At 39.0% G+C, this 24395-nt stretch overlaps 1 protein-coding gene across 5 annotated transcripts in view; it reads left to right on the forward strand.

The window, feature by feature from the left end:
• The window catches only part of FAM13B (family with sequence similarity 13 member B), a 76614-nt gene that overhangs the window by 25502 nt on the left and 26717 nt on the right, over positions 1-24395 (forward strand). For all 5 annotated transcript variants that reach the window (XM_037906147.2, XM_037906148.2, XM_037906145.2 and 2 more), the window contains 4 exons: positions 4137-4294; positions 14511-14552; positions 15972-16127; positions 19528-19663. In XM_037906147.2, coding sequence (XP_037762075.1) covers positions 4137-4294; positions 14511-14552; positions 15972-16127; positions 19528-19663 — 492 coding nt within the window. The remainder of the gene's footprint in view (positions 1-4136; positions 4295-14510; positions 14553-15971; positions 16128-19527; positions 19664-24395) is intronic.

Genomic DNA, 24395 nt, shown 5'->3' on the forward strand with positions numbered 1-24395 from the left:
AGAGGGGAGTGGATACACAGGGACTTGTTGGGGGGGGTTCTGGGTGTAACAGTAATGGGACTCTGCAGGGGGGTCCAGGTAAAGGTGGTTGGGGCTCAGCAGGAGTGGGGGGGGAGGCGGATGGATAGAACTTGGCAGGGGGGTCTGGGTGTGGGGGGTCCAGATGCTGGGGACTGGGGCTTGGTGGGGTGGAGGTCTGGGTGCAGGTGTCTCATCAGGGTGGTCCAGGTTCAGGGGAAGTGGGGCTCAGCGGGAGGGTCTGGATATGAGGGGGGTCTGGATGCATGGGGATTAGGCAGATGGGGGAGCCGCTCCGTTACAGGGATCCTTCCCCCTGCCACTGAGGAGCAATGAGCGCAGGAAGCAGCGGGCAGGGGGAGAGTTTGCAGAGCTTCCTCCAGCTTGGGGTGAAATCTGGGGGTGGGTCTGACCCGGCCCCGGATGCAGTGCAGGGGAAGAGGAAGTCCCGTCCTGCCCAGCCCAGCTGGGACTAGCAGCTGAGCCTGGTGCAGGGTAGGAGTCACCAGCTGGGTCTTCTCCAGTCCTGCCCCCTGCCCCATAGTTACTTACCTCTCTGGGCACCGGAAACATAATGCTGGGGAGGGTCTCCTGACCACTCTTGTAGCTTCCCTTTGCTTACCCATCAGAAAGTCATTTTTCTGTGGGGAAACCAAGAAATGCAGGGGACATAAATTCATGCGCAGTGGTGTAGAATTTCCCCCAGGTGTAATGGATATCCATTGTGTTGGCTTTCAATGCTTAATTAACATTTCGACAGAGACTCAGGTGAATAAATATCTCGTCTGACAAAAAACCTATGTTTTCCACCTGTGCTGCGATTCACAATCTAAAAACATATTTTCAGTGTATATATACAGAATTCCTTATATAGTATCTGTATATACATTTCACAATGATATCGATGACCAGTGTGACCGTCACCTTTCATTTAAGGCCTCACATGACATTGGTGAATTAGAATGTACATACAAGAATTGGGACATTCCTGTAATTCCCTTGCCAGTTGGCATTAAGGGGTTCTTGAGTCATTAGTACTGTATATCTTTTGATATTAGAACATCTGCATTTAAATACATATTTGACTTTGTGGTTTCGCTTTACTACATGGACTAAACTTTCAAAACTCTGCACCCAAAAAAGGGAAATGCACAGACAATTGGTACTCATGTAACTTGGCATATAGGTCTCTTACAAAATTAGGTGCACCACTACCCATGCATAAATCTTTGAATCCTTCAGCAAATCTGGAGAAACGAGTGGGGTGGGCAGAGATCCAGCTACATACTTGGACTTCTCTTTGAGAACACATAAGGGCAATTACAAAAATATGTGCTCATTTTTAGGTTGATTTCATTGTATTTAATTTAGGATTTAGAAGGCCACCCACCTTGTCACATTAGGAAAAGTGTTTTAGCGGGTCCTGGAAAAAGATGAGCAGATTTAGGCGAATTGGGGAGGGAGTGAACCCTTTAATTAGCCTTGAGGTTGTGAGACAACATAGCTTTATTTTGTACCGACAACTCCATATAATTTGTAACTTTAAATACTTATTGGAGTTAAATGTAGGGAGACAGACTACAGGAAAAAGAGACTTGAAAATAGATGAAGAGTCAGCGAGACACAGACACAAGACAGTTACAGATGACAGGAACTCTGTTGTTTTAGTAGGAGAGATTGTGGCAATAAAGAGAAGGCTGGTGGGAAAAGAGACTAAATCCTCGATGTAGCTTAGAGATGATATAAGGAGAGCAATTTTAAAGCATATTCTGAAATGAATGTGGAGGCTAAAGCACTTGTTTAGCAGTGGGGATGATGCAGCCTTGATATGTAGGAGAAGGCAGCATTTTACACGTTAGAATTTGGCTAGCTGAAACGGATGGCCACTGAAAAGAGAATTTAATAAGGGTATAAGATACGTTGGCTTGGATTTTTGAAGAGGTGGAGTGGTGATAGGCAACTCTCTGTAGATCTAGATGGAGGAGGAGAATTCAATGTCGGGAATGCCTGGGGAATACCAAACTTAGGCGTAGTGGAGGCAATTAGAATCGGTCAAGATGAAAGACTGAATCATAAATTTACCTAATCAAGAAGATGGTGTGTAAAGTTATTAAAGGTGTCAGATATACAGACCAATATAATGCAAAAATTATAATTAAAGTTTGAGTTATCTATAAAATGGAGTGTGGGGGGGGAAAGTACCTAGAAAGGAAACAGTGCTGAAAATTGATCCTTGCAGGACAGCATGGAGTATTTGAATCTAAACTGAAGCAAACCTTTTTTTTTAATTTTACCCATCACTAATTTACTAGTCTGCTTACATCCTCCCTCCCCCCCGAAGTAGCAAAATTATTAGCTTTTTAGTTTAGAATCTTTCCTAAGAACTCCTGGAGGCATTCCAGCAAGAAGCAAGTCTTAACTATTTTTCTTTTATATAGAACCGAAAGCATACTACCATAATGTATCAGTGATGCTCTTGAGAGAAGAAATCCTGTATAGTTTTTCTAACAACATGTTAAATGGTAACATTAGTGTACTGCTTAGTGAACTTTCTGTTAGTCCTAGAAGCTACTGGCTGCACACACGCAAGACTGTGATCACCAGCCAATCAGTAAAAGGTTTCTTGCAAATAGAAAACATCATTGCATCTAGGTGTGGTGTTATACAAATGAAAAAGGATTTTTAGTCAAATTCCAATGATAATGTCACTTGGCTCCAAGTTCCAGCAAGCAACATACTTGCATATTTGCCCAGTCTGTTGGGCAACTTATTGAACAAATGCAGATCCACTTGAGCTGCAGTCCCAAATATTCCTATGTATTTGATCCATTCATTTTACCTATTGTGTAAAAGAAAAACTGGCTGTCGTTGTGGACACACTCACAGTTTGCCACTGATTTGATAAGTTCTGTTAAAGTACAGAAGATTGGGATGGTAAAAAAAAAAAATTATAGTCAGTATAGTCCCATACAAAATTTTATAACCTCATAACTACTCTCCTCCTTACTTTCCACAAAGTAGCTGTTCAAAATGAATTTAGAAATTTGATTGATATTTGTTTCTTAATGAAACATCTTTATTTATCATATGTATATGTGGATATTGAAAAAAATCTGTTTTTGAGAGAATCATGAACATTTTTTTGGGGTAGAGAGACAAGATATTGTGAACTTAGGAAATAGAAAATTAATGCATACTAATAAATATTGGGATTAATTTGTGATTTGTTTGGGCAAATGTTTTGTTCAACTAACTGAAAATCTAACCATGTATATTCAATTCAAAAGAAGTAACTGTGTCTTTGGATGGGGTTGACAGAGCTGTTTTTTAAATATGAAATTGCTGTATCAGTCAAGTGGGAAAAAATCAAATTCTTTAAGAGCAAGGTTTACATATGCAAGTATTAGAAAATCCGATATGTTAAGATGTTCCAGTCTTTAAAATACAGCAAGTTGCACCTGCTGAATATTTATATTCACACTTAATTGCCAGATTTTAATATGCTCATTGTATGCACCTGGAAAGAAAAAAAAAATTGTTAGGGTTCCTTGATATCCTGCTAAATCACAAAACAGACTATGCCTTTATACTGTTGCACTTGAAATTGGTATTACAAACGGTGCTCGCTATTTTGAAATCCTTAGATTGAAGTTGCTATAGAAGTCCAAGCATTTCTGGGATTTTCAGGTTCTTTTCAGACATCTAATGAATAGATCTTGAAAAACCCTGTGAAGTAGGTAAGCATTTTCCCATCCCCATTTTCGAGGATGGGAAACTTGGACGCAGTGTCACATCACATTAGTGGAGATAAGGGAATAGAGACCAGATCTCCTGACTCCTCATCCTTTGATTTACTGCTTTACAGTGCTTCCTTTCAATTTGTATTCTAATGAAATTTTTAGTGACTTATTTAGCAGTGGAGGCTGTTCTGCATTTGTCCTTTTGAAGGCGTGGTTTGGGCTGCTTCCTTTCTAGTTTGTGTTTTGTAACTTTTTAAAAATTTGAAAAGATGCTTTTCTCTTAAACTGTTTTATATCCCATAATACCACATATTTCAGCTCTGTAAAATTAATATTTGATTTTTTAAAATTATCAAAACCCTATTGATCTTTCTGTAGATAAATGATCTCTTGGAGGAGGAGGAAGAGGATATAAAGCTTGAGCAAACTGAAGAACTTCCAGAAGATAGCACAGAGAAACCTGAGGAAAAGCCAGATATGGTACATGATATGACAGAGAGCATCTTGGACTCCAGCAGTGTTACAGCATCAACGAGGTAGACATATGTTTCCCACCCCATCATCTAAGATTAACATTTTTATGATGGCTATTTTAGTAGTTACATTTGGTGAAGTTTTTTCTTGTTGAAACTTCAGAAATTTGATATTCTTTACACTTCATTTTGTTCGCAGTATTTATGAAAGGAGACTTGAGATTCTACCAGTTTCTAGCGATGGTAGTGATAAAACCTGGGCGGAATGAGAACTCTTCTGACATTTTCTACAATAATGATTTTATGGAACTAAAGTTAAGCTAAATTCCATAAATCTGGGGGAAAATGGAGGGAAATTGTAAACTAGTTTTTTGAGAGTGAATGTTTATTTGAAATGGTTTGTAAATTAAAAATCTGAAGATTGATAGCTTCAAATTCATTCTGCCCTGTTTTTTCTTGTTTATTTACAAAGTCTGTATACAAGTACGTGTTTGTATCTGTTAAATTATTTGAAAACCAAAGCTGACTGCCTAGTGTGTCAGAAATGCCATGTTAATTTTTTTGTCCATATGATTGTGGGGAGAAGGGATCCGATAAGGAAAATTATTTCCAAGGGTTTGTTATATATAGTTAAAGTGTTTCACAGGTATTTGCAAGTGGTTCATCCCCCTCTTGTGCTGGTCTATGCAGAAGATAACAAACTACTATTGCTATCAGTTCCAGTAGTTCAAGTAGCAAAGGGCTGTGTGGTGGATCGAAAGGTTTTAACCCTGCTGGTGAACCTTGTCAGTGTCAGTATGATGCTACATGATGGAATTAGGTTTTGTTTTTTCAGTTTGCTTTTTACAAACCTAGGAAATTGCCCACGAATTGTTAAAAGAATGTTAAGGTTGCAAAATCAAGCACTCAAATGCTAGGAAGAGTCAGAATTGAGGTTGCCTTGTATGTATACACTATACAGATATCAGGAGGTAGCCGTGTTAGTCTGTATCCACAAAAACAACAAGGAGTCCGGTGGCACCTTAAAGACTAACAGATTTATTTAAGCATAAGCTTTCGTGTTTAAAAACCCACAGATTTTGGATACCCAATCTGAGATACCTAGGACTGGATTTTTTCAGAATACTTAGCAGCATGTAGCACTTTGTGTTCAAATCATAGCTCCCATTGACTTTACTTGCAGCTATGAATGCTTAGCACTTCTTGAAATTGGACCCCTGGTCTCAGTTTAGACACCCAGAATATGAGCAACACGCAATTGGTGGCCACCTGTGGAAAATTTGATTTAAGTGATTTTCCTCACATAGGAACTGTGTGGCAGAGAGAGAATCTCATTCTCCAGGGCAGCATTCAGCTGCCTTACCATGAAACTATTCTTTCTCTTCCTGCAGTTCCCTGCTTCATTCACTACATACCTTCCAACTTCAACAACAGAGCCATGTTGTTGGTAGGATCCTCCTTTATTACACATCACCTATTCCTCCTGAGAAAAAGTCCCTCCTGCACACTGAATGAGGTGGGAGTCCTGTCAAAAAAATAGTATATTATCATGTAATTAAAGACTGTGCCATAATGCATACGATCAAGGGTTCCAAACTAAGGTTTCACAGGCAACCTTAATTCTGGCTTTTCTAAACTTGAGTGCTTGACTTTGCAACCTTAACAATCTCTTTTAATGTAGGTTTTTTGTGTGTAATTAAAATACATTCTTATGCCCAGATGGTATGTTATGTATGCATATACTGCATGATATGTAGTGTTATGTTATGGTTCCATATTTTTAGTATATGTACAAAAAGAAAATTGAGTAGTGTTTGTTGAAGGGGAACTCCTTTGAACTTCTATATACTCATTTTATTATTAGGAGAGAAAGAGGTGGTGGTCTTAATAGTTAAAGTGTGGGGTTGTGTTAATATACCTGGGCCCTGTCCATTATAGAAAATAGCTGTATCTCCTTTGGGCAAGTCACTTAATCGATAGCACAGTTTGCTCAAGTGTAAAAGGGGAAAACACCCTTGTGAAGTAGGGAAATACGTTGAGGCTTTATTCATTAGTATTTGTACAGCACTTAAAGTTTCTCTAAAAAATGCATGATAACATTACAAAAAATAATAGGTACTTAGCCCCTGTTACAGACTTCGGAGGTGGATACTGCTCCCACCTCTAGGAGTTACATGTGTAATGATTGCCAGCAATTACAGGTTTATTTTGTAAAATTCAAATTAATTTTTTTTAAGTCTACCTTTAAAAAAATTATTGCTGGAAGGAAAAAAGAAAATCACCCTTCTATCGGAAAATTTACTTACAGTTGTCACAGGTAACGTCTAGGATTTTTCTGTGCTTTTTCAGTTTTACTTTATGCATTTGATAACACTGTGTGTGTAGTTGGCTTTACAACTTTCTCTGTATGCTCAGTTTTCCATTGGGGTATTTCACATGGTAGCAGGGGAGAGAAGAGCATGCTGAAAAAGGAAGAACCAAAAGAACGGTGAAGGGGGAGATTTAGGTACAGGGTTCGTGCCAGAAACTGACCTTTTAACTGATCTTTTGAAACTGGCAAGGCTTCAGGTTGATGTGTCACTTTAACTACATTGACATACTTGCTGTAGTAATTCATAGAAAGAATGCTTGTGCTAAAGTCAATGGTTTTAATAAAGATGGTAAAACAGCCAAATTAAAAAGAAACTCATTTGTGTAGTTTTGTAATTTAAATAACATTTGTTGTGCTGTTAATATTTCTTATCCATCACATTGTAGTTGCTTAACTTGCTTAAAAAAAAAAAAAACTCAAGCACCCCCACCCCCAAAAATCCCCAAACCATTGACTAGACAAGTACTGTAAGCAACTTTTAATTTCTTCAAAAATATCCTTTGTTCCAATAGAGGTTTAAAGTGATTGTAGTATTATTCATAAGATATTCACATGTCTTTGGAATTTATAAATATGAAGGTAGTGTAATAAGATATTTGTCTTTAGGCTATTCTGTGTTAGCTCCCAAATTCCATCTGACTCTTAAGTTTTAGGATTGTTTTAAAAATTAATTAGTAGTGCTAATTAGTCTTTTTTTGTGTGCTAAAAATAAAATCCTTAATATTGGATAAAACGTGGATTGTTTATATAAATTTTCCTTTTTGAAGCATCCTCTAAACACTTATTTTTTATAGCAATTAAATAACCAGACTCTTAAAACTAATGTTTCATAGTTTACATTTAAAAATGTACAGTTTCTAGTAAAACTGGAGAGGTTATTAAACTGTCAGTCTAACTGGACCGAAGAAATGGATTGTCAGTGTGAAGAGACAATTTGAACATTTTAGTAAGGAGGACATAGCTCTGATAATACCATTCCTGAATACAGACCTTTCTGTCATTTCAAGCAAATGCATTCTGAAGTGGTTACTAAAAGACAAACAGGAATTCTAGGTGTCTTGTGTTGCGCAAGATACTAGCTCATTCATGTTGTATCAAAAAGATTGTACAGGGATTAAAAAAAAAATACTTGCTCCAATTCTTTCATTGAGTGTTGAACTGAAGAGGGTTTTTAAGAGACTGCCCTGTGAGTCACCATATTTCTTTTCATGCAGTGTTGGGTATACAATTTTGCAGCCGTTTTATCCCACTATTCCTTGTGGGGAAATAGTGTGCGGTCATGTAAGACTGCATACACACAAGAGGCCAAACCCAGGCTGCATTGGTAACCTTACTTCTGCCATTTCCTAACTTCTGAGAACTTGACTTAGCAAGTTTTGATGTTTAACATTTCTTTAAAAAATTAAAAATAAAAAAAAAACCCCTAGGAAATTACCCATACAAATTGGAAACAGACATTCTATCATGTTGACCCCCGCATAGGTCATCAGCAGGGCTGGAACTTTTCAGATCCACCCCACAGACCTCTACCACTTGAGTGAACAGAGTAACTGATATAGGCAGTGTTGTTGTAGCTGTGTTGGTCCCAGGATATTAGAGAGACAAGGCGGGTGAGATATCTTTTATTGGACCAACTTCTGTTGGTGAGAGAGCTAAGCTTTTGAGTTTACGTGGAGCTCTTCCGTAGGTAACTCATAGCAGTAGTACGTTGTCTTTCTCTTTGTGGACTAGCCCTAGAGGTGGATGCAACAGATTGGCAACGGGTTTCACAGATATTTGCTGACAACAGCGTGACTGTCCCCCTTGGCCCCTCAGCATAGTCCCAGTCTCCTCACCTAGTAAGTCACGGTCTTTACTTTTCAGGCTTTTCAGTCTAGTCTTTTTGCCCAGCCAGTCCTAGTCTCATCCCCCTCCTGATTCTACAACGAGTCTTTCTTTACAACCCTGGCCTCCAGTCATGCCCCTCACATACATTCTCTGTCCCCATTGGCTCCCAGTCCCAATCTGTTGCTCTTTCTTACCCTCGGATCTTCATTCAATCTCAGTGTCTCCTACCCCCTTTCCAAGCTCCTTGTTTGTCTCTTTGCTGTTCAGTCCCAGTTCTCCCCTTGCACTCAGCTCCTTGTCAGCTCTGTCTTCTCTCCCCTGTTCCCCCCTGCTCTACTGGCTCTCTCTCCCAGTTTCCTTCTCCAGCCAGTCCTGTTCCCCCCCATTCCACCTATCGGTGCCTAGTGTTCTCCCTCTCATCCAGCTCCCAGCCACCCCAACTTCTAGTCCCATCCATCCTCCTTTGCAGGTCCAGTTCCTGTCCCTTCTGGATTTGAGTCAGGCAGTTTCCTCTTCCATACTGGATGGTGTCACTAAGAACAAAGGAGAGATGAACTACTGCTGTCAGTTCAGATGCCAGGACCAAGAACCTAATAGTCCGCAGCAGCCCAGAGTTGCAATTGCAGGGAAATTCTCAGCCCCAGGCTGAACTATGTCCTGTGTAAACAGAATCTTGGGCGATTTTAGCTGTTAAGCTCTAGCAAATCTCTACTGTGCATGTATGAACTGTGATTTTTCAAATACTTCTGAGGTGCCCAAATTAGGGCAGACTTTCATGGAAATAGCAAAAGGCACATCCCTGATACATAGGCCACCCCCTACCAAATTTCCTGTCCCTGCTCCAGATCAGGGGGCACAAGAGATTGGTTTTGATTTGTCTTACCAAAGAAAAGGTCGCCAGAATTCTTTAACATGGGCAAAAACATATTTTTTCCTAGCCTCATTCTTGGAAAGAGGTGAACTATTTTGGCTGAAAATTTCCCAAATAATTCAGCCTGTATCAGACACCTGGAATGGAAAATTTTAGCTTAAATGATTAAAGTTTGGCAAAGTTTTATAAGCAACTGAAAATTGAGTCTTGTAATGGCAAATGTCAGATAACACTTAATAGGCAGTGCTACCAGCTCTGCTTATAATAAATACACTTAAACAGCTAGTGGCTACTTCATCATCAAAAGTGCAAGTAATTAATGTATCACTCTCCAGTACCTTTCTTCCTCCTTGGTGCTTAGTACTCTTTTGTGTTGTAGCTACGTAAACATTGATATACCTAGACGTCTTCCTCTTTTACGGATCTAAAACATGTATAAAGTGTGTGGTTTTTAAACCGTATTTGTCTTCGTTATTTTGAGTTTTTTTTCGTCACTGTTGTATCAGGTTTTTTAAGAGGAAAAAAAACTTACCTTAAAACATGATAAACTTCTGAATGAGAGTTTTTGTTAGCTTTTTGGGAACCAAATATCAAAGACTGACAATCACAGCTGAACATTATGCCTTATAGCCTATCTGCAAAAACTCCTTGAGAGGGAAAGGGAGGCTGAGGTGGTGTGTTCATCAGATTAAGGTTTAGCTATCTTGATGTAGAGTAATGTGACACCTACGTTAGACTCCATTAATTGGAAACTCATTTTAATAATCTTGAATATAACGTGCTATAATTAAATTGATGCTGTGCACTGTTTTCCTCCTCTTACTCCTTTTTGATTATTTTCTTTTGAATGTGAGGCTTTAATGCTATTTCTGGTCGTTCTGTGTGTTTGTTATTTGAAAACATGGACAGCCATCACTAATACAGCCTGATTTAGTGACTGTTTGTTTGAAAATGGTACCTAGATTAAACATTCAAATAATCTTTGGGTAATATGGGTTATTAGTCAATCAGAGGAACACTTGTACATTAGGTGACACTATATATTTAGAAGCCTCATTCTGTACTCTTTCTAATGCATCATCAGAAGCCTATCACCCTGGCACTTCAATTCATCTACTCTGCTAGTGCTGCCTTTCATATGTTGTTTGCTAACTCACTTTTACAAACTAATTTTAGAGAGACCGTACTGAGATAATCATGAAACTCCTTATCTAGTAAATTTGCAGTTCATTCCTAAAAGTTCTAGGTTCATTCTGTTTTTACTGCTGTAAAATTCCGTGGGGTTGTCAAAGAGAGATGCATGAAAGGTAGTAAATTCTAGAACATCTCTCCTCTTTGCATAAAATTCAAAAAGAAGTTACTCTTCTTTACCTATAAACTGTGTGGTATTTATTACATTAGACACTTTTAATAAAGCAATTTAATATTGCCCTTGGCTGATGAGGAATAGGGCATATTGAATAAATACACTGTCTTGCTTTGCTACTTACACTGTTTCTGACCAAATTAAAAAAAATCTAGAAAATGGATTATAATATTTAGGTCAAGATTTGTTACTTAAGTAACATACAACAAGAGCCCATGTTTCACGCCCAGAATAAGTAGTGTGGAGTATACACTAGGAAAGCTTTAAAGTGTGATTGGGCAGCTTATTGTCAGTAGTGACCTCATGTTGCAGTCTATTTCTATTTAGACTGCAGGGTTTAGTGCAGCACTCCAGAAGTACCGTCTGACAAGCAGCCACAGAAATCGAACAAGCAGTATGCATAGTCAACAGCCAACATCATACTTTATTTTTTTTCAAATGAAGTATTTTTACATGAAGTGCTCGTTTGGAATAGCAAAAATAATCAGAATGGCCTGCAAAGTTCTGCTGCACAGGTAAATGAATTAAAAATGCTAGTTTAGAATGATGCGAAATAACAGACTCCTTTCAGTTAGAAATGCTATATAAAGACTAAATATTTACTCCTGGGGAGGTTTGTAAAACAGTATGAAACAATGTTGTGTAAGAATATAATGAACTATAAAAATGCAATCAGTAAAAAGCATTAAGAAAAAATCTGAATTTTTTTTTCTAGTTGTGTAATTGCATTTTTGTATGTCATTTCTCTTTTTAACACGGCTGTTTGTGGACAGGAACAGAGGAACGGTATCAATTATTAGGTGTTCGTTAGTTGCCAAAATATGGTAGCACTCTCGAAACTAAAGATATGTTTACTTTTGGTTTCTTGCTGTGTCATTCTGCACTAAGACTTTGTGTACAAGCCATCATGTAGTTTACAACACGAAATAATTCTTTGACTGTGGTAGCAGGTTCTGAAGTGTGATATATTTTGAACTAATATTGATACACTTTTCAAAAAGTGCTAACTTGCTAAGCTGATTAGAATTGGAGCCATAAGAGATTCCTTTACGAATAAGAGGATTCTTCAGGCTTTGGAATAGTGCTGATTTATGCACATCTTTTGCTGAGTAACACCAGTGCATCCTAGATGTGTATTAAGAGCACTACTAAATGATATAAAGTGGCCTGTCCTGGAGGTCGTGAAGGTTGCCCTTTTTAGAGCTGAAGGGTTTGGTGGTCTCAGCATCATGTCTGAAATAATTTGGACTCTTTGGAACTACTAGTTTGAATCCCAAAAATATTGACACAGCCTTCTGTAATTTGAAGATGGACAGACAAAAATCTATAAGAAGCTCTGTGTGCACATTAAAGATCCCTAGTCATCACAGTTCCATAAGATGGTACTTGCGCTAGAGCCCCTGACTAAAATTTTCCTTGCTTCCCTCCTCCCACTAGTCTTTTGCAGTGTGCTATACTCCCATTGTCTCCTTAGCTTCTACCCACCATCCTAGAGGTGACTATATTTTAATGGAGAACTGATTTGTTTATTATTTGTAAAACATTTCAAGATGAAGGATGGTATATAATATAAAATGTATCAATATCTGTTAAAAGAGCTGTTTACTAATTTGTTCGTGTAAAATAGCTTTTACAAAAACTCTGTAGTGATTGTCAAGTAAAATATATTTGTGTTTTTATTTATTATCATTCTCACCCCTGAAATCGTTGCTTATCTTCCTCTCCTACCTAATTTTTGTCATGGGTCTTAATTTCTCCCAGTTTTGTTCTCCTGTTCCTTCCCCAACTGTATATCAATTTTGCTTTGTTTTCCAAATGTTTCTACTTAAATATTGTCAAAATAAAATTTACTGATCGAAAAACTCAAAACACTTCGAATGGGTGTTAGGGTTGAGTTGAATTATTGTTTCCCTGCATGTCAATGAAATTTAACTGTGCACCTAAAAAATAAATTCAAAACTAGCCTCTTTCACCCAAAAGCATTGGGAAGAAATTTAATGTTGGAAGGCTTGGGTATATATTGCTTGTTCCTACATCTTTGAAATCAGTGGATGCGGCATCAAGCCTGTAAAGCAGATGTGTTTTAATTTTCTTGAGCTTAATGGGAGTATCTGTCTAAAATGGTACCTCAGAACCACCAGAGTTGTCTAAGCACACTGGGAATGGATTTTTTTTTTCCTTTCACTAAAATTATCACACACTAAACTGGCTGCAAAATTGACTACCCTTTAATAAAAATTTAAAAGCCAACCCATGCACCAGCCTTGTTTAAATTCCCATCCTTGTACAGTGCTAGCTAAATTATTGAAGTGTTGTATTTACACACAGACAATATACAAGTCATATCAATCTTAGCTAGCAATAAGGTCAAAACCATCCTTGTTTTAAAAAAAAAATCTGTCCTCCCCCCCTCCCCCACCCTTTCTGTCTGACAGTTTTAGGTAGAGAGTCCTTTCCTGCATGTAATCCTGTTTTCCACCACATCTTGTTGGGGGAAGGAAGTACAGGAAATCTTTACTTGTTTGGATAGTTAATCCAAGCTACTTACTAACCTGTGTGACAGTAGGTATTAAGCAGCGAGCTAGTATAATACTTACCTTATGATTAGCCAGTATCAACAAGTCTGAGCTGGGCACTCCCAGATGTATTCAACCTATGGTAAAGTCAATAGGGAGATAGTCTGAGCTAAGAGTGGACACTGGTGCCACATAATGCTGACCAGTGCTGCTGGGATTTCAGTTGAATCTCCTTATATTAATTGCAAGGAGCGGTAGTGTACTAATGTTTCCACTAATACATTAGGGTTTGCACTGTACATCTTGGTTGTATCTGGAATCAGATCACCAAATCTTTTCTGATTGTTGGTTAATTTTTCTTATATGGTGAAGTAGCTACTGGAATTTGTTTTTATGTATGGTGTGTGGAGTGCCTAAAGCGTGGGATAAGTGCCCTCTCCTTTTCCCCATCCTCTTTTTAGTTTAAATAAAATTGGCATCTCTCTCTAGTCTTGTTTGTGTATGTGATAACATCCTTATCACTGACCATGAGAGAGGCATAATAAGGCGGTGACTGTCATTGTCATTTAAAGTAGAACTTAGTTTTGTTTCAATTCACTACAAGCATATTTATGCAAGTCTGAAAAATTGTTTTGGAACAATCATTTTATTTGTGATAGTATGCAAAATTGAAGCTTGTAATTAGAATTTGCAAAGGAAAAAATGTTTGTGTTTGGTTGAGTGGGGTATACCTTGCTCAGAAATTTAGTGTACTACTGAATTCAACAATGCTCTCAGTAATACTTTGAACTCTATGAATGAAAAGCACCAAAATGCAAAGTGCTTAATAATAAGCCTCGAAAAACCTTAGTGAACTGGAACTCTAGAGGGAAGCAAGGTAGGCAGAATGTTTTGGAATTTGCTGTGGGGTTAACATCTATATTATGTAAAGCATCACACAATATTTCAAGAGTAAGTGATTAGTACCTCTCATGTGAAAGACTGCCCGTACGGCAGCTCACTGCTCCCTGAAGTGTTTGGGGTATGGGGTTCTTCAATTACTTATAACTACAGAATTGCTGCTGCCACAACTTTCTGCAATATATAGTTGTTTAAGACCTCTTCGATCCAAATATTGATCCAGCTTTTCCCTGTTTCCCTTGAGGTTGGGACCATGGCACCTAGCAATACTGTTGCTGGCCAATGTGTTTACTGCATGCATATGTGTATTTCATTGAGCTGATGCAATTTTTTAGTATCTTCAAAGCTCCCTTTTGTCTTCCAGAATATTTGTGTAGTGTTGAAAGTCTTTGTGAAGATAACCAATTTCTTCTTCTTCTTTATTACAGTGCTCATCTCTCTCCCATAAGCATCTTACCAGCCTCTGCAGAGTAAGTATAACTAATATATAAAATCTGTGTATCCCCGTATTTTGCTTTTACCAGTCCGTGTCATAGTTAGCATGCCTGCTTTCAAAACAGATAAGTCAAATACACGGGACCACAATAGTTTACACTCCAAACTTTTAGTGCTGAATATATGCTTTATGAAATGTAATTCAGCATTCACAAGTAAAAAAAAAAAAAAAAAAGCACATTGTATTTATGCATGCTGTTCTCAACTGGACACGGAACCATAGGTTTTCATGGTATGGTAATACCTATGTTCCTAAATATCCTGTTTGCATTTTTCCCCCACTTTCTTTGGATAGGTACTTGATAAACTCTGGTGTAACTCCAAAATTGTCATTAGGTACTTGCATTCACGCCAGCAGTTTTACATTTTCTTCTAATTGGTAGTGTGAGCCCAAGTTCAACTGGGTTGCAAATATAATTGCAGGTGAAAAGTAAACACAGTGTGTTCCAGAAGAGACGGGTGTGAAGGAGTCTAGAAAAAACTGTTGTGACTCCCGCTAGGGGCCCTTCTTTAGAAGTTTGCATCTTTTCTGCTAGTTGGCAAAGACTTACTGCCACAGCTAGTCTGTATTAAAGTACCCTGTTTTGTTACTCTCCCACCTCTCCACCTTATTTGTCCCATTCACCTGTTTTGTCTTGTCCTTTTTTTTTTAACATAAGCCCTTCTGGCTGGGATTTTCATAACCTATGTTTATACAGTGTCTGGCCCTGTGAGGTCCTTGTCTGTTTGAGGCCTCTTGGAATGTTAGATGGGATGGGATCTGAGTTACTACAGAGAATTCTTTCCTGGGTGTCTGGCTGGTGAATCTTGCCCACATGCTCAGGGTTCAGCTGATCGCCATATTTGGGGTCGGGAAGGAATTTTCCTCCAGGGCAGATTGGAAGAGGCCCTGGGGGTTTTTCGCCTTCCTCTGCAGTATGGGGCACAAGTCACTTGCTGGAGGATTCTCTGCACCTTGAAGTCTTTAAACCATGATTTGAGACTTCAATAGCTCAGACATAGGTGAGAGGTTTATTGCAGAAGTGGGTGGGTGAGATTCGGTGGCATGAATTATGCAGGAGGTCAGACTAGATGATCATAATGGTCCCTTCTGACCTTAATATCTATGAATCTTACCATGCTGTAAATATAATAAATTATATACATTTCTTGCCTATCATTTTGTACATAACTAAAATCCTATTAAGTAAGCAATTAACTCCAGTTACTGCTGTGGTCGTATCTGAGAGATTAGCTAGTCTTTTGTCTAGTCTTGTCTTGATCTATTGGGGAGCCTAGATTTATATGTCTCCTAACTGTCTGATTTTTCTACTTTTCTGCCCACACAAATCCACTGATGCCAAGAAAAGTAAAAATACGTCTTTAACATTAATTCTCTGACTTTTATTTGTTAGCATTTTAGAAAGAACAATTAGAGCAGCTGTGGAGCAGCACCTTTTCGATCTGCAGAGCAGCATAGATGATGATCTTAAGAATTTACAGCAACACCGACTGGTCTGTAACAATGAAGCAAAAAATATTAATAGAGATGAGGAAGGATCTAACAACCAGTAAGAATTTTTATCTCTATAATGCGTTGCATAGGCACATATATTTGAATTCAGACTTGCTAAAAAGTCACAATAGAAGTTTTGTATGTTTATAAACTTGAATTTGCCTTAAACGAACTCAAATTCCATTCGTTGCTGTTCTTTGCTCTAAATGTAAGTATTTTAATAGATTTTTCCTTGCAAGTTTTGTACTTAAGTGAGAGGCATTCAAGGGTATGATGCGCACAAGTCAATGGGGAGGCAGTTATGTATTTCTAGATTTTTTTTTTTTTTTAGGTGCTACATGTAGCTATGACAAACATAATTGACATTATGATCCTCAGCTGTAGATTTTTTTTGTTCTAATGATTGAATGGGCATAAAGCCTAAATTGCTCTGTCACCCCTAGCTTTGGTCATTCTTGGCAGAAGTCTCTTCTGATTCCAGGTGAGGTGATGAGCAAGGCAGTGTGTGGAAGCTTGCACTTCTGCCCACACTTTTAATCTAGAACCTCACATGAGCAGTAAATTGCTTTAAACTCTCACACGCGCGCACACAAGCTAAAATTATTTTTTGCCCAAATTACTATTAAAAAAAAAAATTCCCATTTTAAAAAATCACAACCCACAGAGATACATGGGACTGGAGATAATAATTTTCATAGTTTCAGGGTAACTGTGCCAGTATTCCCACTGTGCGGTACACCAAGGGCACCCACTTTAGGCTCCTGGCTCCTAGCTGTCACCATGTTTCGCTCCCGCCTGGCCTGGGTTTTCAGACTGCACAGCACCCTGAATTTCACTGCAATATCCCCACCAAGACAGACTGCTTAAACGGGCCAGGGCCTCCACTTTCCTTTCTCTCTGAAGTCTATGACATGTCTGTTGCCTGCAGTTGTAAGTTACCACACAGTTCCTTCTAAGTAAGCACATTTATTCTTAATATGTTTTTCTCTGTAATGCTTTTTACTTTAAAACAACAAAATAACCTACACACGTGCTAAAAAGCTTACCAGATGTCACCCATCAGTCTTACGGGGCTGAGTAAGTCAAGTCCTTCCAACTCTTATGCATACATTGGGCCTTCACCACCCACTGTTTCTGATTCCTGGAGGAGCTATGGTAGCTCTCCTCTGTGGGGTGGAACACAGCCATACATAAACCATTAATTTAAAACAATGGATCTTAAAACAAAGATACTGCATGTGGTTGCAATATCTGTCTCAGTACTCTGTTATAAAACCTTCAGAGGACAATTATAAGTAATTTATATTTTCCAAAGACAAATGATTATAACAGAATTTTAGTTTTATAAGCTAAAAGTTCCATAGATTAGTTTATAAGTAAAACTGTGTAATTGTCTGAAAGTCCTTCTGTCCAACAAGCGTCCTCCCCTTTGATACATCGTGAGCGCTTTAGTGGATGGCCAGGCTTGCATCACAGGGGCGCAGGCTCCCTTGTTTATCTTAAACTTGAAACCGATAGATGTTTTTGGCACTGGTGCTGCATTTCAACCCTTGTATTCATCCTAGTCACTGAGGATTAATAGACACCATATGATAACATTCCTTCTAGAGGCATCATGAGCCCTTTAAACACTGCAGCCAATGGATTATTTATACTACGTACAAGGCCAAAACACAGAGAAAACATGCAAAGTAAAAGTGTATCATTCAGAGAACATATTATTGAAAACTTAGAATACTGGCACAAAGCTTAATTTAAAAACTAAGAGAATAGTTACTTGTTAAACTTTCAACCCATCTTGTTGGACATCTGATATAGGGAGAGCGCTTGTTAAAGGCTGTTGGAAGCTGCTCAGCAGGTTGCTGTGTTGGAATAAGCCCCTGGAGGCAGAGGGGTAGAAAGAGAGAAGGTGAAGGAGCCAAAGGTTCATGGTATATTTTTATCACATAGTTCTGCAGTTTTTCACATGAACTCTGCCTCTAGATATGCAGTATATGTGGGGTAAATAATTGTCTCTGTTCAAAAATTCTGGAGTGTTTCACAATTCTTTATTAATTCTCCACAATTTATTAGAAGCGTATATCTGAATATGTAACATACTTTGCACACAGTTCTAGTAAATGGAAGGAAGGTGAGAAGAATTTTTTTGAGCTTTTTTTAGAGGACTTGCATCTACCAGATTGGGTCTACAACCAACCCCTCCATTTTTGTGAATGGCAAACTTAATGGGTGTAGTCCTAAGGTAATTAACAGTTGCTTTAATAATGCTGTTGAGTGGACAGTTAATCATCCCAATTCTCTCAGATCAATCTTGATCCTTGTTCTGTTTGAGAGACTTTTTTTTAAAACCTCAAAACCCCATGCCTGGTTTTTACAAGGCTTGACAAATTTGCTAGAAATGGAAGAAACAGCTAATCTTCTAAATGGTGAAACATGAAAGTCTCAAATACCAACTGAGTAAAAGGTTTCACCTAGTGATATTTTTTTAATCTATGGTTTACTTAGTTTAATCCAATTCTTATATCTTAAACCAAAAACTGATATCTAGGAAGTGAATGTCAGCAATTTAGGGCTTGTATACACAAAGCGCAACATGCTAGTGCACACTGGTATTTACACTCCCTGGTGCAGACTAGTACACCCACTGGTCCATGAGACAGTTTCCCTAGTGCGTGTTAATGTTTCCATTTCAAGCAGTACTATATTAATATGCACTAAGAATATTTCAGTGCACACCAGCAGGGTCTACGCAGGCCAGTTAGTGCACAACATGCTAGTGCGCACCAGAATTTACACCGCTCTGGTGTGAATTAATCCACTGTGTATACAAACCCTTTGTCTTATTGGCCTTCAGTTTTGCCATTATTCATTAGGACACATTGTAGCGGGTAGTGAATGTATGTCTGGCCTCAGTGCTTAAAGTAAAAAATGCTTGCCAGTACCTTGATTAGTACTACAGATCTCACCATTAATAACTGGAAGGATACTACTTTTGTTATCCTACCTAAAATGATTGGTTTAAACTTAAATCAATCAATGGATAACTGGTTGGCTGTATGGTCAAAATTCTTGTGTAAGATTCTTCTTATAGAAGAAACATCTATGCCAGCGTGTGTACTACTAAATGCTCATTAGAATGTCAACTGATTATAAAATACATATATACCCATGAAATAAATACTATTCCAACAAATGTTGTTTTTCCTTGTTCTAAATAGTTTTATTAAAATAGCTCCAAATGTATTACCCTTTGACAAGTTACATAACTCTCCGGGTAGTGCCAGTAGTTTTGTGTTTCAGGATAGTTTTGTTGCAAATAATCTGCAATGTTCAAAATTATTTAAGATGTCAGGATTTTTAAATAAAAATAACTTTCAATAACTCTTTTGAACATGTGAAGCCATGACATAGGCTATTGTAAGCTCTTCTGAGCTGCTTGTTTCTGTCTCTTTTAGGGATGATGTTACTAAAGATAATGGTATTAATAGCAGTGAGAATACTAGAGACTGCTTTGAAACGTTGGCTTGCACTGATTTAGACAGTGCAGTTATACAGCCTGATTCTGTATCTGAGGAAGAAGAAAATGATCAGGTAAGAGGAGCAGAGGGTATGCTTTCTATATATTAGAGCAGTGTGATCTTGTGATTAGAGCACAAGAGTTGGACTGCAGACCTGGGTTCTACTTATTGATGTGACCCTGCTTCGCTTTGCTGTATTACCTTGGGTAAAATCATTTGCCTCTTCTGCCAAACTCAATCTCTTTTTAAAGTATATGTGTGTAGGTCTGATCACATTTAATTTGTTTGCATCTTAAGGGGCCCTTGACACACCGTTTCTTTTTTTTTCATTTTCACAGATAGCAGCCCTATCTCTTGCTCGTATGGGTTTGTGCATCAACAGGGATAGGGCGAGCTGGAGTAGCACCTGGGTTAGCAAAGGCTTCCTGAAGAAGATGCACCTTCTCAAAAAACAGCACTAGGAGGCTTAGGGGGAAGGCTGTGGAGAGAGTGGTGTTAGTTTGTTTTTTGTTTGTTTGGGGAGGGTCCTGCAAGGGAGCCCACTAGGTCAGTTACAGTAACATCAGTCCTAAGTGTTAGATAGCAGTAGGAGTTGTGCAGAGGTTGAAACACTGCAGCTGTGTCTGGCAGGCCTTTGGTATGGTTTTGTGGGGAAAGTGGGGGTTTGTAACTGGCCTGTTGAGTTCTTGTACCCCAGCATCATCCCCACACTCCTAATTTTCACCCCAGCCCTCCTCCACGCTTCCCACAGACTTTTGTGGTGGGGATATGTGTTCCTTCCTTTTCTCCCCAACACTCCTCCCCAGTCTCTTTGAAGCAGCTCTGTTTCTTTTCAGTCAGTCTCTTGCCCCAGGTGCTGCTGCTGTGGTGGCAGCTGGTTCTATCTTTGCTGATGTATGAACTTATCTGTGCAGAGGGAGAGAATTCTACCTGTGAAGAGGAAGAAAAAGGAAAGTCAGATGGGGTCCCTAAAGGGTCCAGAGCTTAACATAAAATAAAATTAATACCTTCCTTTAAGCAAACTGAGATTGGCAGTTTTCTCATCGTGGAGGGGAAAAGGCCACACTTTAATAGGTGTTTGGACAGTGCTTTGGGATGCTCTGATAGCATATATATAATATAAAAAAGTTCCTAAGTATTGTTTTATTCTTAGTACTATTGTGCTCAAAAACATTATAGCACTTAAAGTATCTGCAGGCTTTGGAAGTTTCGAAAGTAACTATAAAAATGAATTTTCAAAAATAAAATAAATTGCAGACATCAGCTGGCAATAGACTAAAAATTTGGTTTTTGTATGTTACACTTGAATTAATCACACAAAACCAACACTGTGTAAATTTGACCAGAAGCATAACACTACGGAAAAGGTTTTAAAGAATTTGTTGCTTCACCCTGTGTTGGTTTATGAGCTGCATATTAAATCTCTAGTTACACACATGCAAAGCCATGGATCAAGGATGGTCTGGTGTATGGCCTGAAATTTCCAAACTCATAATCCTAAACCTTACCAGCTGTTTTGTTTCCAGTGGAACATAGGTTCCCCCTGTCCTTTGTATTCTTATGAGATCAAACAATGTTGTTAAAAGAGATGTACTGATAAAAACCAAAACAGCAGACTGTACTATGCAGAACATAACTTGTCCAGGCTGTACAAATGATAAACACTTCTGAAGCAATAGTACTACCATCTGAAAATGGTTGGATAGGTGGTAAACAGTACTGTTTATTATGCAAAAATATGCTAACTTTAGTTTGTACATCCCTCTTCACTGTGGGATTCCTCCACCTGTTCCCATATAAATCTAGATTATAAAATGTCTGGACAAAGACTCTTTTTCCTACATGTTCCCATAGCTCTTAGCATAATGGGACTCTGGCCATTGATTGGAATTCCTCAGCACTACTGTAGTGTAAATAACTACTGCTACTAATGTAATCAAATATCTAAATGTATTCTTCATCTAAATGTCCTGCTCTCGCACAAAACTGCTGTTGTTCAATTACTTTTCTCTTAAACCACCTAAGGAACTGAATTTATTTTTGATGTCTTATGAAATGATGTCCCTTAATTTTCTCTCTTTATGCCATTGTAGCAATATCATATTTTCCTTTTTTTTATGTTATTTTTGGATAACTAAAATTTTTGAACATACCAATTCTCCAGATTCTTTCGTTAAGTTTTAATACTAAATCTCTTTAAAGAGTTTAGTGAAGTGCTGTCCACTGAAGTAAAAACTAAAACATGTGAAATTAGATTTTAAAATTAGCCAGAAGGAAAACGTGAACTTCTTGTCTTCTGTCTTTTATAAACAGATTAATTCCCCTTCCCACTGGTAGCCTTTTTTATTCAAAATAATTTATGGTTTAAAGTAGCCAGGGAGTGTTTTTTCTGATATTGACTGTTTTAACATTTTGATTTTGTTGGTAAAATGCAGGCTGAGTTTTGTAAATCTAGTTATTTAAATTAATAAAATATCAAAAAATCACTTTTAATACCAGAAATCTTAGCTAGACTGCTAAAAAGTAATTTTTTACTGATACCATCAGAAGGCTCTCTTTCATGCTGGTGAGGTCCATACCATGAAATAGGACTTTCTAGAGACCAGAATATTTGCAATATCTTAATGGAATATTGCCAGTTAGGACCCCAGACCTGGAAAGTCTTGCGCACATGCATAATTTATTCATAAACATAATGCATGGGTGTATATTCTTTGCAAGATGAAGGTCTTAAATTAAGTTCAAAAGCTATATGTTGTAAAATTAGGATTTTTGTTTAACTGAAGATCAATAGAGATGTGTCCACAATTTTAAAAATTGAATTTCAGTGCAAGCTTTGTTCTTCAAGTATGTCAGCGTGGGTTCTGCTGTAGGTGCATATGTGCTTCATGTGCATGAAACCAGATTCTTTTCACTCGCAGCATCCACTGGGACCACACGTGCACTTTGAGCCTCCTTGTGCTCTTGCATGAGGGCATAAAAGGTGGGATATCTGTGTTGCTCCTCCAGTTACCTCTTGCTACCTGTGCTAGTGAGATGGAACTTGGAAATGTCTTACCTGCTGGTGCTCTAGCATCCGCTGTCTTGTCAAAAATGTTCAGCTCATCTGAAGAATCTTCAGAACAGGCTTTGGTTTCTTCATTTTAAAATCTTGGACTGAATAAACTCCACTTGGATTGAATTCTGCTCACCTGACACCCCCACTTCTCTGGTACAAGGATTCAAGATGGTGGACTCAAAATCCATGGGCTTTAAGCCTTGCACATCCTGCGATGAACTGAATTCCGCACGAAGACTTGACATAGCAGGTACCTACCCAGCAGGTACTTAGTCTTTTTTTCATTCTCCACCCAGACCTGAAAAGAAGTCTAGAGAGACAAGGCTGAAGCTCCAATTCTTAAACCCGTAAAAGAGTCATTTTGGACCTTGAAGACCCAGGTTCCAGGTCCCTGTACTGGTTAAGCCAGCACAGTCCAATGGACCATCAAGTAGGCTGGGGTGGGGAACCTGTGGCCCACAGGCCGGATGCAGCCCACTGCTTCGTTTCATCTGGTGCGAGGCAAGTCTCCGTGCTGCAGCTGGAAGCCCCAAGCCTTGATGCCCTCCCCACCCCGTGAGGCTGGAACTGCAAGAGCTGGCTTGCCCTGCTGCAGGAGGAAGCTAGGGTTGCCAGGCCATTAAAAGTCTGGTCAGCTCTGCACAGCTCCCAGAAGCGACCAGCATGTCCCTGCGGCCCCTAGGAACAGGAGTGATCAGGGAAGCTCCGTACACTGCCTTCAGCGCCAGTTCTACAGCTCCCATTGGCCAGGAACCGCCCCTCCCCAGGGCTGTGTGTGGCCCGCAACTGATTTTTTTTTTTTTCCTGTGGATCAATGGCTAGAAGAAAAGTTCCCCACCCCTGACGTAGGCAGTTGATGCTTAAGACTTTGGCAGAGAAATTGGCACTGAACAAAGAGTTGGCTCTGACATACACATTGATGTCATTCATGGTGTTGGATGCATCCAGAAGCTTAACATCAAAGGCAATGCCCCAGACCTCAAAGCAAGGCTGTGAAAGGGAACTCTTAGAGCAGGGGCAGGAGCTCAAGGAAGAGTTCTACATCATCTCATACAGAGAGACCCAGACATACCCCCGAGGCTTCATTCAACAGCAAGTGAGATGGAGCAGACTACACTGGCACTGTGATTCGTATCAAAAGCACCCTGCCAACCCTTGCACCAGAGGTGTGACCACAACCAGCACCTACTGTCCCAAGCATCAAAGAGCCACTCAGAGAGAGGTCTCCCCAATGGCATCACTGGCTTGGCCACTGTTGCTTGACTGCCAGGAAGAACAGTGTCCAGGGGTACAAGCACAGCAGCTCCTGTCTGTACCCTTTAATGATTTATCCTCCTCATCAGCTGACAGTCAGCCCAGCCCAAATATCCATGGGGTGATTTTAAAGTATTCCAAGAGCTCCTGGTTTAGATCACAGACCTCAGTCATCTCCAAGAAGTCTCATAAATTGACAAACCATCCACGGACCAACCAACGTTGCTCTCCCCATAAATGGTCCTTAGGAATCTATAAATTTCCGGTATACCACAAATCATACCAACAAGAACATTAGCAGAGACAGTGGATGAAGTCATAACATAAACAGATTAGCAGTCTAAGAAGCAGCTGAGATATGGTAGAGCCTGTCAACTCTCCTCAACTCAGGCCACATGCACATCAGTCATCCATATGGCAGCAAATTTAATGATTTGTTCAAGAGCTGTACCATGACCAGTCAAATGAGCAGCACTTTTTTCGGAAGCTATCT

Source organism: Chelonia mydas, chromosome 8, assembly GCF_015237465.2.
Source record: "Chelonia mydas isolate rCheMyd1 chromosome 8, rCheMyd1.pri.v2, whole genome shotgun sequence".
NCBI classification, from domain to species: domain Eukaryota; kingdom Metazoa; phylum Chordata; order Testudines; family Cheloniidae; genus Chelonia; species Chelonia mydas.